This window comes from Miscanthus floridulus, chromosome 8 (genome assembly GCF_019320115.1).
Source record: "Miscanthus floridulus cultivar M001 chromosome 8, ASM1932011v1, whole genome shotgun sequence".
Classification (NCBI taxonomy): domain Eukaryota; kingdom Viridiplantae; phylum Streptophyta; class Magnoliopsida; order Poales; family Poaceae; genus Miscanthus; species Miscanthus floridulus.
This window is the reverse complement of record NC_089587.1, coordinates 139584393-139598026: the sequence shown is the minus strand read 5'-3', so window position 1 is coordinate 139598026 and position 13634 is coordinate 139584393. Positions and strand designations below refer to the sequence as shown.

Below are 13634 nucleotides of genomic sequence, written 5' to 3'. Positions count from 1 at the left end.
CATGACTTGAAGCAAAGATTCTGGTGGACTAAAATGAAAATAGAGATTGCTAGATACATAGCAAAGTGTGATACTTGCCAAAAGGTGAAAGCTATACATTTGAGGTCTGCTGGTGAGTTACAACCATTACCTATTCCATCTTGGAAGTGGGAGGACATAAGCATGGACTTTATTGTTGGTCTACCCAAGACATAAAAGGGATTTGACTCAGTATGGGTTATTGTAGATCGACTCACTAAGTCAGCGCATTTTCTTCCAGTCAAGACAATATATCCTATGATCCAATATGCCAAAATGTACTTAGCAAGAATCATGAGTCTCCATGGAATACCCAAGACTATTGTGTCAGATAGGGGTACACAGTTTGTCTCCAACTTTTGGAAACAATTGCATTCTTCGTTGGGTACTAAACTTCTGTATAGTACAGCTTATCATCCACAGACTGATGGACAGACTGAAAGAGTTAATCAAGTGCTTGAAGATATGTTAAGGTGTTGTGTCCTTAACTATTCTAATAAGTGGGATGAATGCTTACCTTTGGCCGAGTTCTCATACAACAATAGTTATCAGGAAAGCATTAGAATGGCTCCATTTGAAGCACTCTATGGTCGTAGATGCAGAACATCATTGAGTTGGTCTGAGCCTGGAGAAAGAAGATTCTTTGGAGTTGACCTTGTGAAAGAAACAGAAGACAAGGTTAGGCAAATACAGAATAATTTGAAGATAGCTCAATCCCGACAGAAGAGTTATGCGGATAGAAGACGGAGACCATTGGTATTTACCAAAGGAGATTTTGTGTATCTGAAAGTGTCACCAATGAAGGGAGTTACCCGTTTTGGTGTTAAAGGAAAGTTGGCGCCTCGATATATTGGACCATATCAAATTCTGGAGAGGTATGGAAAAGTGGCATATCGGTTGAAATTACCTGAACATCTTGCAGCCGTGCATGATGTGTTCCATGTTTCTCAATTGAAGAAGTGTCTCCGAGTGCCTGAACAAAATGTTGAAGTTGAAGGAGTAGAACTAGAACCGGATTTAACCTATTCCGAATATCCTATCCGAGTGTTAGATCAGAAAGATCGTGTTACTCGAAGACGGACAATCAAGTTCTATAAAATACAATGGAATCAACATTCAGAAGAGGAAGCTACTTGGGAATCAGAAGATTACTTGTTAGAAAAGTTTCCAGAATTTCTAGCGTCAATATAGAATAGAATAATGTTAGTTGAGCTCGGTTGCTACAAGTTGTGTTTTGTAAAGTAACCTCGGCTGTTTTATGGACAGACTTTGTATGTGTTCTCGCGACACATTTCCTTTTCCATTACTTACCCTATGGCTTTGAATCTCGGGGCGAGATTTCTTTTAGGGGGAAGGATTGTAACACCTCGGGTGTTTAAATATTAAAATCTGACATGTCATCATATGCATTGCAAAGCATTTGGCATTTGGTGAAAACTTTGATGTGCATTTACTAAAACAAGTTTACATTTGTGTAATGAGTGTTGAATTGTATTGTTTGACTCAAGTTCAAAGTTTGTCTGGGTTTTGAATTTTTCGAGAAAACCCCGCATTTCAACATGTAAACCCTACCCTGAAAATACATTTCAAAATCTAAGCATATTTTGGGGTTGGGCCCAAAAGCAAAAGTGTAGAGCTTGGCAAGTTATACAAAGTTTGTTTTTGGAGTTTTTTAAGTTGTTTAGAAAATTTTTGAGTAAATCAAAAAGGCGTGATTCGGTAAATTTCCCTATTCAAATTCAAAAGTTCATTTCAAAATCTAGACCGAATTAGGAGATGGTTATAAAAGCAAAGTTGTAGAACTTTTGATTTTGAACAACTTTTATTTTTGGAGATTTTTGAGTTGTTGCAAAAATTTGGGAGTAATTTGAGTTTCAAACTGGAGGGCAATTTTGTAAATTCGATGAACAGTACTCACCGCTCAGGCTACACCGGCGGCGACCTTCGGTTTGCTTCCAGGCGCGGTCGTGGCCGTCTTTGGCGTCGCGCTGGCGCGGTGAAGGCCCCAGCGCAGCTTCCTTGCGCTTCTGAGCTGCTCTATTTAGCCCAGGCCGTCGCCATTGGCCCCGTTCTCTTGCTCTATTTTCCCGACGCCACCGCCATAGCTCCGGCGAGCCCGCACCGTCTCCCTAGCGCCGTGGTCGTCTTGGTAAAGGCCGTTCCAGTTCCGTCTTTCTCTTGCGCATCCACCCAGCCAACTGTGGTCGGCTGATTTCGCCGGAAACTCGCTGACCACGCTCTTCTTCCTCGCTGCCGGCAGAGTCCCCGTCGAGCGAGCGCCGTCGTGGCCAGTACTCTACGGTGAGCTTCTGATCTCAGGAAGCATTGTTTCAGCTTCTCCGTGATGCCGTGGTGCTTAATATCTTGTTGATTGCTCGTTTTGTCCACCACAGTCACTGGAACACCGCCGTCGTCATTGCTCGCACCGCCGTGATCGCTGTGAACGCCGCCCCGCTTCACCGTTGCTTCTCCAGCCTTAATTCTTGCTTGAACGTGTTCGTGGTGAGCTACTGGACCTTCCCATGCCCTCTGTTTCCCCGTTTTCAGCTTCGTTTTGCCGGCGTAGCACTGCCGTGCCACCGCATCCGCCATGGCCGACGCCAAGCTCGTAACTCGTAGTAATTCGTCTAGCTAGTGCCTTCAGTTGATGCGCCGTGATGATGTGGTCATTTTGGTACCTTGACCGTCGCCTTTGGACTCACCGTCGGTGAGTTTGCGCCGGTCAGCGCCATCGTCGTCGTAGTCAACACGCGGGAGGTAGGTGATGACATGTGGGGTCCGATGTCAGTGACTCAGCGTTCAAATGGATTTTTCTATTTTCAGATTTGAATGAATAGTGTCTGTTTTTGTTATTTTTGTGTAGATTTATTTAGAGCTCCAAAAATTATGAAAATTTTTGTGTGACTTCTCTGAGATGTATAGTATTTAAGAAAAATATGAAATAGTGTTTTTCAGTAATTTTTAAATGTGATAAAAATTGCTCAATTTATTCATAAATGGATTTCCAGGATTTTTCTAGGCTTATTTATTTATTCAAAAAATTATGAAATTTGTTTTGCCACTTAGTTAACATGTAATGAACATGTACTAAAATTTTGAGCTCCATTGGAATAAGTTGATTTATTTCATAATTTTGAATTAAATAATTAATTCATAAAAGCGAATAGTAACCTTTACTGATTTAGGTTTTTGTTTGGAATTTTGGATTGAGTGATGACCTTGGGTCATTTGTTGTTAATGATCCTTGGCAGTTGATGTATGTGTTACGAAGAAGATTTAGTTTGTTTGACTTGCAACTGTACCGCGAAGGAAAGTTGTATTCAAATTATTAATTTTTCATCCATCATCGACCATCATGTTTCGAATTCCGCATCATGTTAAACATGGCATTGTTATTACGTGTAGTGAACGAAGGTGAAAACGTGGTAGTTAATCAAGTTGTTGAGGAGGTTAATCCGTCTGTTGAGGTCGGATCGAATCCTTGTGTGACGTCGCAGGAACCGGACTTTTCCGTCAACGAAGGCAAGCCCCGGATGCATACAACCCTACCTTGCGTTTTATAAATTAATTTCGCTTTTGCTTTCTGTTACTGCATTAAGTGATTAGGAGTTAAGTAAAAGCCTAATTAGTGCATTACCACCCTTGTTATTCCATATTTACCATATTACCAGTTTTAAACTCGTATATGCCTAGTTTTGCTTAGCCATGCGTAGAACGATGAAGGTCGGGTGACTACCTGCCACCTGCAAGAAACAAATGGAACATTGGTTAATAATGCTAGCATGTGATATGGGAATGTGGAGTAATAAATCTAGACCGGGCGGACTCGGTGTGTGTGAGCCACAAGGCGTGGAGGTCTTGTGAGCGGGTTCTTTCCGCCTGTGTCGATTAAGGCACGTCCGTTGTTGAATTGTATGAGGTGAGAATTTGTAGTACTAACCACATACTCCGGTAAGCCTGAACTTGGCAATTCTATTACGAGAATGGCTACTCGCGCACTGGGAGTGGAGAGATGGCAGGAATAGCGTGTACCCACGTGGCCATGGGCTGGAATGGTGGAGTACTGTGTTCTCGGGTGGCGCGGACCCGTTCTTGTTTTAGAGGATCTGAGGGTAGGTTGGTATATGTAGGTCGGGGACCTACATATGTCGTGTGGTCTGGAATTCCCAGCTGGGTTCTTAATCGGTTCGAATCGTCGTTGCTCCTCGGTTATGGAGACTCAACTCACTGTTCATCATCGTAGAATTAATAACCGGAACTTGAATAAGGCTTGTGAAGGTATTGGATATGAAGTTTCATGATCTCAGTGCGGATCGTGTCAGCTTTGTATATAATTCTCGATAAGTTTTCTATATAAAGAATGTTGTTAAAAGAGCTTTTACGCAAAAGAACTTTGATCATTGTTAAAGCTATACCTTGAATTCCTGAGCCTGCATTACTGAGTTTATCAGTTAATATTTCGGATAAGTCTTGTTGAGTACTTTCGTACTCAGGGTTCGTTGACCCCTTGTTGCAGGTGAGCCTCATGAGCAGATCTGTTTTGGATCGTGCTGCATGACTATTGTTCATTCTGATAACGAGAATTAAATGTGTGATCCTTGGGCAGGATGTTTATTTTGTGTGTTAAGTATATGTTAATTATGCCACTCCACTACTACTATGGTTTGTAATAATTATCAAACTTAGTTTGTAAGGTTTGAAACAACTGGTTTGTAAACTATGTTATCGTAAGACTTCCGCTGTTTTTACTCTGGTTTTGATATTTGAATAAATGTTGTAATACTGCAATGACTCTATAACGTGATCCTGCTCGGAAATCGTGGATGATTCGGGGTTCCCCGAGGACACCCGACAGTCTTTTTAAGTTAATGGAAACATATGCATGAATGTCAAAGGTCATCGGACAGTGATAGGTGCATGTGGGCCCAATAACTTAGGAGGTTCTACCACACTTACCGCTCGACAGCAAGGGACAAGGGATGGGGACTCGCCGGCCCCGGTGCTAGAGCAGATCGAGGACGGATGACACTAAAAGGGCCTTCGGTCTCCAATGCCATTGCCAGAGGAACGACCCTAAGCACACTTGTGGTTAACACAAACGCAATCAAGCTAAAAGTGACAACATGAAATCACTTACCCTTGTTCTCGCAGAGAAGACAAGAGGAGCGATGGCAATCCATCAACCTCAGAAGACTCTTCACGAAGGCGCTTCCCATGGCCCATCACTAGAAGAAACAACTGCCAGTGCACGAGCAAAAATGAGAAGAAGGCAACGCAAGAGATGGAAGAGCAATGCCTGCGCAATGCACTGACCTAGCAGATTTATAGCTGCAAGGATAACCTCAACAATCGAACCAGGTCCACGACCATTACTAACTACTTTGATCATCCCATAGGATAGGGGAGGTGACTGGGCAGAAGGTGGAGCGACGACCTCCTATGAGATAACCTTGGCCAGGGAGGTCATGCTCGCTTTCGCATTTCATGTCACTTCGGTTTACATGCCTTCATCTAAAAGGCACCTTATTACACATTGGCAGATGTGGTAGAATCGCCTAGATTATATGGCCCACATGTGAGCCAGACAACTCTGTAAGTCTATCGGGTGTCCTCAGGGAACCCTAAATCATCCACATTTACTTTTTGAGCAGGATACATTACAAAAGACATTGCAGTATTACAACAGTTTGTATAGATATACAAATATGTTACATCAGAGTAAACGACAGAAGATTTACAAACCAAAAGTTTACAACTCATTATTCAAGTTAATGCAAATTATAAGCTTTAGCCAACTAGGTAGTAGGGTAGCATGACAGGTACCACTATACATCACTCAAAGGGGTTTCACCCCACCCAAGGGTGCACAACAAACTCTTCTACTATTGGCTCTCCTCTAGCAACAAGGGTTTAACAAACCCTGAGTACAAAGGTACTCAACAAGACTTAACCAATGAAAAGGAAAAACTCCAAGGATATGCAGGCTTATGGGGAATCAAGGTAAGTCTCTAGCAAGAATCAAGATTGACTTTGCAGAAAAAGCTGACTAAAGATTGATCCTTACTTTCCAAGTTTTAGCTCAGGTTAAGTAATTATGTGTAACACCCTGGGTGTTAGTCATGAGTTAAGCAGCAAAATTGGACTTAAGTAGGATATGTCAAGTAATGATTATGATCTCTAGTTCATAATTTTGAAGTGATGATGAAGGTGTTGAGGTCCAATCTATGAAATTGAGTCCCAACCTAAACTTGGACAACACACCTTTGATTACATGTGGACCCTAGTTAAGGTTAGGCATGAGTAATGTTAAACATGCTTGTTTCATGTACATTACATCCACATACATCCATCTTAGCCAGTGGAAAAGTTTCATGAAGTTTGGAATCAAGAAGTCACATGAAATGATAAGTTATAATCTATTTTGAATTGCTTCATCAGGTGAATGGAAACATGGGATGTCAACCAAACCTTGAAACCTTGCTCAAAAAACTCTAATTCAACTCATGAACAAAAGTCATGAAGGGTTCATGTTGAGCAAATATCAAGAAAATGCTTCTAAGTGTGGAAATGGCTAAAATTGTCTTTTTCTTGGTATGGTTTTGACCTGTGTTGACCAACAATTTGGAGTGCTTTCATGGAATTGGACATTAAATAAAAGTTGACGCTTGAATGGAGTACAACAAACTTTATTTTTGGACCAAGACCTGATTCAACTTCTAAGTATCTTAAACAGTGGCCTCAAGTTTGGATGCAGTGATGTTTTGGTCCCTCTGAATTATTTCTAAGTCCCTGATTGACAACAGCGAGTTGACATGTTTGGGAATTTTTACCTTCTAAATTTGTATGGCAGCTCAACTAGATTCCATAATATGAGTTGAAGTACACTTTGTGCTGGAAACAATGAAGCAAGTCTCATCAAGTTTGGAGTTAATTTGGATCTTCAAAGTTAGTTTCAAAATCAACAAAGATTAACTGTTTCCAAGAGTTAACTGAATCTCAGTTTTCAGTTTTGTATACCCTACTTTGGAGGCTTGTATCTTCCTAACCAAGCTGATCCAAACCTTGATTCTTTAATGAAAGTTGTAGTTTAGTTTGAGTACTACAAACATTGTTTTTGGACCAAGAGCCAAATCAGCATGGAAATAAGTCAAACAGAGACTCAAAGATTGAATCAGCCCTAGAAAATATTCTGTCTAGAATTTCAGTGGCAATGATGATTGGCATCCCGCGTTCTCCAAAATTTGTTAAGAAACTTGAGTTGAGCCAAAAATGAGTGTTGGAGCTAATTCCATGAAGAAGGAATACGAAGAAGTTGGATCAAATTTGTCCATGTTTTGACCAAGTAATTCGAGCTTAAGTAGAGCAAGGCTTAACCCTCATTAAGTCATTGACACTATCAAATTGGAGCTTAATTATCCACTAATGGAGAGCTCTAATGGCCAGGAATCCTTATGATTTTTGTAGATCATTAGGTGGGCTTCAACTTTGCTTTTGGGCCCAAGGTCCAAATTGGCTCGTAGCCAGCCCAATTCGGCTCCCACCTTGCCCACTTCACCACACGCCACATGCTCGATGCAATGCCTTGTGGCTGCCATGCTTAGCACCACACGTCCTCCTCGCACGCCATGCGCCTCTACCCCCTCCTCGCCTCGATTTGGACCCATCCGAGCCCCCCCTCTCAGTCTCTCCCTCACTCTCTCTACTCCCTCCGTGCTCTCTCTCACCCTCGGTACCACGCGCGTGCGCCAGAGCATGGCCGCAATTGATGCCGAGGTGGAGCTCCAAGCCATTGTGTCTCCCTTGCCTCCATGCCTCCTCGCGACCTCCAGCCACTGCCGCAGAGAGCCCTTCCTTTTACTGCTGCCAGTCGCCATCCTTGAGTCCATGGTGTGGATGTTGAGCCCAACCGCCTCCGTCCGTCAGCCCCCTCCTCCATCGCAGTCATCACTGCTTACTGCCGCGGCCAAGCTGCTACTGGCTACCGCTGGCCGAGCAAGGGCCTATGCACAGTTAAGCCTGGCCGGCCCTTCCCTGCCGCCGCTCGCCGTCGACGCCGCCTTAGCCGACCAGAAGCCGGCCTCCCCTGTTCTAGCGTCGAGAAGAAGAGGATGGAGTTCGCACGTGAATAGAAAGTTTTTCAGGGGGTTAAGTGCATAGTGCATGACTCATATGAATAGTAAAGGTTGTTCTATGGGTAAATTAAGGAAATTTGTAGGGACCCCAGTGAAAAAGTGTTTTTCCTTTTCTTTTTCCTTGTATGCATATAATCGGCTAAACTTTAGAAAATCATAATAAATCGTAGAAAAATCATCAAATAGCAAATGAGGACTTTTTGGAATCCTTGTGAGTATATCTACATAGTAGAGTCATCATATGGTATCTGTTAGTAGAAAGTTTATGATGTTTTTATTTATTCTTATAAAGTGCTTTTAGAAATCCTTTTAAGTTTGTCAGATGCATATCTCGAGGTAGGAATGTCCTAAAAATGTTATTCTAGTTTTGGGAGTCTTTTTTTGGCATGTTATGGCTAATAAAAATATTAAACATGTTGTTTGATAACTATTTTTATGATGTTTTGATTTAATCATGATTAATGGTTAATTCTAGCTTACTTTGCTTGCTATTATCATATCTACTGTTGTACTACTCCAAATGACCTAAAAATTGTATTCTAGTATACTTATAGCATGTGTGAGATCTGGTTAAAATTTTGGTGCATGTATGACCGAGTTATGAATTTAACTTGATTAATGCTTGATAAATGGTTTTAAATGATTTATAAATAATTTATATATGCAAAAATGTGAAATGTGGTTCTTTTGCCCTTGCATGGTTATATTGTGACCTGAGAAATCATAATATGTCTATATGTTTATAGAAAATGATGATCTTTAGATTTATCTTGCTTTTACATGTTTTCTTGCAATAACAATTTATCTTTTTCATAGTAATTAAATTCTAAAACTTGAGCATATGAAATTTGTGCAGTAGCCATGTTTTGATAACAACTACCACTCATAAAAGTATCAGCCCCAAACTAGTTGTTCTCTTATATCACAAAAAATATATATATATTTATTAGGAGAAAGGATTAATAAAAGCATAATTGTAGATAAAGCTTGTAATTGTATTGGGTGATACTTTGAGTGAATGGCATTTAATAAAGTGTTGCTAAGTATGTTAGTGGTGGTTTAAGTTATTGAATGGCTCATGTGTGTATGCTCTTTGTTAACAAAACAAGTGAAACATCAAATTGTTATATTCTAAAATGGCTACATGTGCATTTTCTGTTGTGATGATAACTTCGTGATGCAAATGATGTTTTTCTGTAGATATGTTGAATACAAAAGTTGTAGATAATTTCCTTATATTTCTTGTTCTAAAATTTCATGATGTTTGGACTGATAGTTTAGGAGTTATAGATTTTACAATTTTGCTATCAGGTTTTGCATGTCGCTGACGACTAAGCCAGTGTGTGGCAACATCCCTCCATGGGTCCATCGCTGAAGACGTCCATGATCTTGACACTGCTAGGCTCAATATTCTCTATGTTGCCCGTAGGTAATAGTTGGACACTTTGAATCAAAGTTGCAACAGGTTGATTGTTAGACACGAGTGTAATAGTTGGATGCGCATGGATAAGGTGACAAGTGGCAAAAAAGGATTAACTGATTTTCTTGGAAGCACATTTGGGTGCACATTTGCAAAAAGTGAAAGATAACAATTCAATTTGCATACATCATATAATGTTGATAGAGCAATAATAGATAACTAGAAACAATATTTTTTAACTTCTTGGTCAACCTCAAGCAAAAATGACAGCTCATGAAAAATGAAATAAAAAACAACTCCTCGACTAGAAAAAATAGTACATTTGTTGGGAAAACAGTAAATTACACCAACTAAACACAATACAACAATTATTAAACCTGTCGTTGGGGAGGGTATGGGCACACCCGTACTTGCCCATACCCACACCCATATGTTGCTTACCTGCATGTTCCCCTCCTCACTTTTTCTCATACCCAATTCCCCATATCCATTGGATAAATTGAGTGTCCAATTTACTTTATCAAGGTACTGCTACAGCCAGGTTCCATACCGCACATCCATATCCCTTGAATACACCATCACATGACCATGGAGCCAGAGATACGCTCATGAAATCACAGAACCATTGCTCAAGATGCAATGAGCATATACAATTAACGCATCATCATACAAACTATGGCAAATAAATCAGTTCTAACTTAAACTCCATATAATGTTTCAAGTGATCCATAACACCAAAACTGGGAGAACTTTAAAGGGTTCTCAAATAGACAGCTCAACCTGCTAACTCTCAACCTGAACACAACCCTTACAAGGACAGTTTAAGCTGAAGATAAAATCTAGCAGAAAAGCACGACCCTCCACACCTTGAAATAATCTGCATTGGATGAGACAGTATAAGAAGCAGATAAAAAGGGCCTTGTGTGGAGAACTACAGCAAGTATCTCAGAAAAACATTTGATTATAGCAAGAACAGAAAGTGGCAAAAGTAATTTTTTTCTAAATTCAGATTCATCAACAAACCAAATACTTCTTCTACAAGGAAAAAAAAGGTAAGGTAACTCTGGCACTTTGCTATGCTAAGCAACAGAATCCCACACAAAATACTGTTTTCAGAGATCAACCCAGAGCTAAGTCAAACAGCAGTCTGATAGGAATAACTCGGTTGCTATACCTTATAATCTTTCAAGAAAAGCGTCAACTGATTGACCTTGTTGGTTTGTAGTTGGTGACAAAGTTGCAGTAGGAAATATGACCTCTGCTGCCATACTTGACTCATCTGTTTCAATCAAAAAAAATATAGTAAGTTCCCAAATCATTACAATATTATTTATTTAGGAAACGCAAAGAAGTATAGTACAATTTTAGAGGAATTGTATACCTGGAATGGCACTTCTCAACCGATCCTGTGTACACATTAAAGCCTCAACAGTTTCCGGGAGCAAGCTACAACGGTTGTCATCAATGATCAGCCCTGCTAAGCTAAACACCGATTCAGATGCAACAGTATATGCTGGAACACTTAGGATGTCTCGTGCCATTAGAGAAATGGTTGGATATTTTGGACCATGCAACTTCCACCATGCAATGATGTCAAATACATCATTATCAATTTCAGGATGAGCAGGATCATCAAGGTACAATTCCAGTTCTAACCTCTTGTGTTGACTTGAGTAACTCTCATGGATAAACCTTGATAAACCTAGCGTGGTAGCAGATAAGCCCATTGACGACTCCAATGGATAGTGGGCATGAATACCCGGCGACAGGTCTAGCAATTATTACTTTGTTAACTTTGCTGGAAGGGATGGTCATGGACAAGATAACAACAGTCGCACTAAGAGCATATTGGAGATGCTACAGTAAATGAAACCTTGCCATCACCAATTGCATCCCGGCTTGACGTGGAGGATTCAAGATCAAGGCTTACAATAGTGATTAGCTCACTTGGACAATTTCATTCTTTCAATAAAACTTGGTGTGATCCGAGTGGAAATATTCTACACGGAGGGATACAGACATCTTAAGGGAAGAGTAGTCTAATTGCAGTTGACTTGTCCTTCCCTAGGTTCAACGCCAGCAATAGGTCTACAGAATACATGAAGTTGAACTCAATGCTGGCACAGTCACCACCAGCTATGATACACTACCAGCCATTAGGTCTACAGAATACACTGCCGCTAGTCAAGAACTCAAGATTAATTACCAGCAATGCTAGGCCCAAGTGCAACATGGATGGCACTTTAGCATCTTGTTAAGAATGAAATATAGAAAATACAATAATGAAATAATATACCATCTCACAAATCGCAATCACTTCACATGTGCATCACTGTGACCATGGCATGCTGTTTGGAACATTGGGCAGATTGGTAAATCATTTCATCCATCAACTTAAGTTGCAAGGATCCCTGGTTGAAAAAGGCACCCAACAGGAGATTTAAAGTACGTTGAAAGCAAAATGTTAACTGAGTAATAAATTTCCTTGAGAGTAGTATACAAGTAAATGGTTACAAAGGTCTTAAAAATATCTGAAAAATTGGCACATCAAAGAGGGTTAATACCAGCCAATGATAACAGTTGAAGTAACACAAACTTAACAAATTATATTTAACAACACTTCGATCATACAAAGCTACACTAAGCATTGATGCCAATCACACCATTCTAAATTTTCAAATGGTATGGTGGACTGCAAATCACTGAGATATAAGATAGAATATCATGCACTTTGAAACAACTACAAGATCAAGATAGAAATGCAGAAAATTTCAAGTGATTCTTACACTTAAGTGCGTATATGAATTCTGCAGAGACAAGATCCATGGGAAAATATTTCAGCCTGTACCATTGAAGAGAACATTACAGCACGAATTTCTTGCAAGTTACAGTACATAAATGTTTGGGAGAAAACTAAATGATGCCTACGGGATATGGAATCAAAAGCGGTTGGCTTGTTACTAGTACTACCTAACCAAAAGTCACAGCCCCTCAGGCCTCAGCCGTGATGAATAAGCACGTTAAGCATTCTGTCGAACAGCTTGTGTGCAAACCTATGAAGGTACGGATTCTAGAAATTCTCTCACCTTGATGTGGTCCCATGGAGACTTTCTAGGTGCGGAGACGGATAGCAGAGGAGATGGATCGGAGAGGCTTCACCTCGCCGCCACATCCTTCATACCGTCCTCGTCGGGCTAGCCGCCCCGTCGCCCCGCCGCCTCCATCGTCCTGCCCTCGTCGGGCTGCCAACAGAGCAACGACCCTGCCCTCGTTGCGCTGGTTGCGGCTCCGCGGCGCCCCCTCCTTCGTCCCGCCAAGCAGTCCCGCCGCCTCCTTTATCGGCCTTTCCTCTCTCTCTCTCTTTTTGGTGTGGTTGGGGGCGATTTGGGGACGGGGGCTGGAGGCGAAGGCTAAATTTTTTTTTGCTTTCTGGACTGCGCGGGAACGGAGGAAGGGGACGAGGGCAATGGACGAAAAGGGCGGAGTCAGACAAAAACCACCGCGTATCTCTATATATCAAAGCAGGAGACTTTGACGCTAACCGGTCTATCCACAATAGCAAATTTATTTTAGGTCATTGAATGCTGGCTTTAACGTCCATGATCGCTTCTTAATCCTATAGAACATAAAATATCTCCTTCACTCTCATCTTTTCTCGCTCCTTCCCTCACGAAGCAGCAACGGCCGTGAGGCGACGGTGCCTGCTGGGGCTGCATGTCGGCGCCGCCAGGACACGGCGGCCCCCTCCCTTCCCCCCACCCCCCTGTGGGTGGCCCACGCGGCACGGCGCGGCGAGGGTGGCCACCGCCGGCCGTTGGCCCCCCTCCGCGCGAGGTCCTGCAGACGGTCGGCGCGGTTCTGCTGTCCCTGGATCCGTCCGCTCGCTGGTTTACTCCCCTCTCTTTCTCTCTCTCCCTCTTCTTCTCTCCCTCCCTCTCCCTCTCTCCTGATGTGGCATATGCACTGACGCAGATTCTGTTTCGCCCTAGATTTGATGTTCTCTCTTCCTCTCTCTCTCTCTCTCTTCTGATGTGGCATACTGCAAATTTTTGTTGGTCTTTAAG

The 13634-nt window shown here is 41.7% G+C and overlaps 1 protein-coding gene across 10 annotated transcripts; it reads right to left on the bottom strand.

Annotated features, from left to right (window-relative positions):
• Positions 1-10012: 10012 nt before the first annotated feature.
• LOC136473587 (zinc finger BED domain-containing protein RICESLEEPER 1-like) lies at positions 10013-13028 on the bottom strand. 10 transcript variants are annotated; one of them, XR_010762683.1, is made up of 6 exons: positions 12657-13028; positions 12357-12412; positions 11867-11981; positions 10952-11052; positions 10745-10849; positions 10013-10447 (listed from the first exon to the last, which is right to left on the bottom strand). XR_010762683.1 is itself a non-coding variant. In XM_066471243.1 (6 exons), the coding sequence occupies exons 4-6, from the start codon at positions 11295-11297 to the stop codon at positions 10410-10412; spliced, it is 453 nt and encodes a 150-aa protein (XP_066327340.1). In that variant the 5' UTR covers positions 11298-11658; positions 11867-11981; positions 12357-12412; positions 12657-13028; the 3' UTR covers positions 10013-10409. The 10 variants fall into 10 exon arrangements, 6 of the variants coding, with proteins under 6 accessions (XP_066327340.1, XP_066327338.1, XP_066327337.1 ...); XR_010762685.1 differs by having other exon boundaries at positions 10952-11044; XR_010762686.1 differs by having other exon boundaries at positions 10952-11016.
• Between the last annotated feature and the right edge of the window lie 606 nt (positions 13029-13634).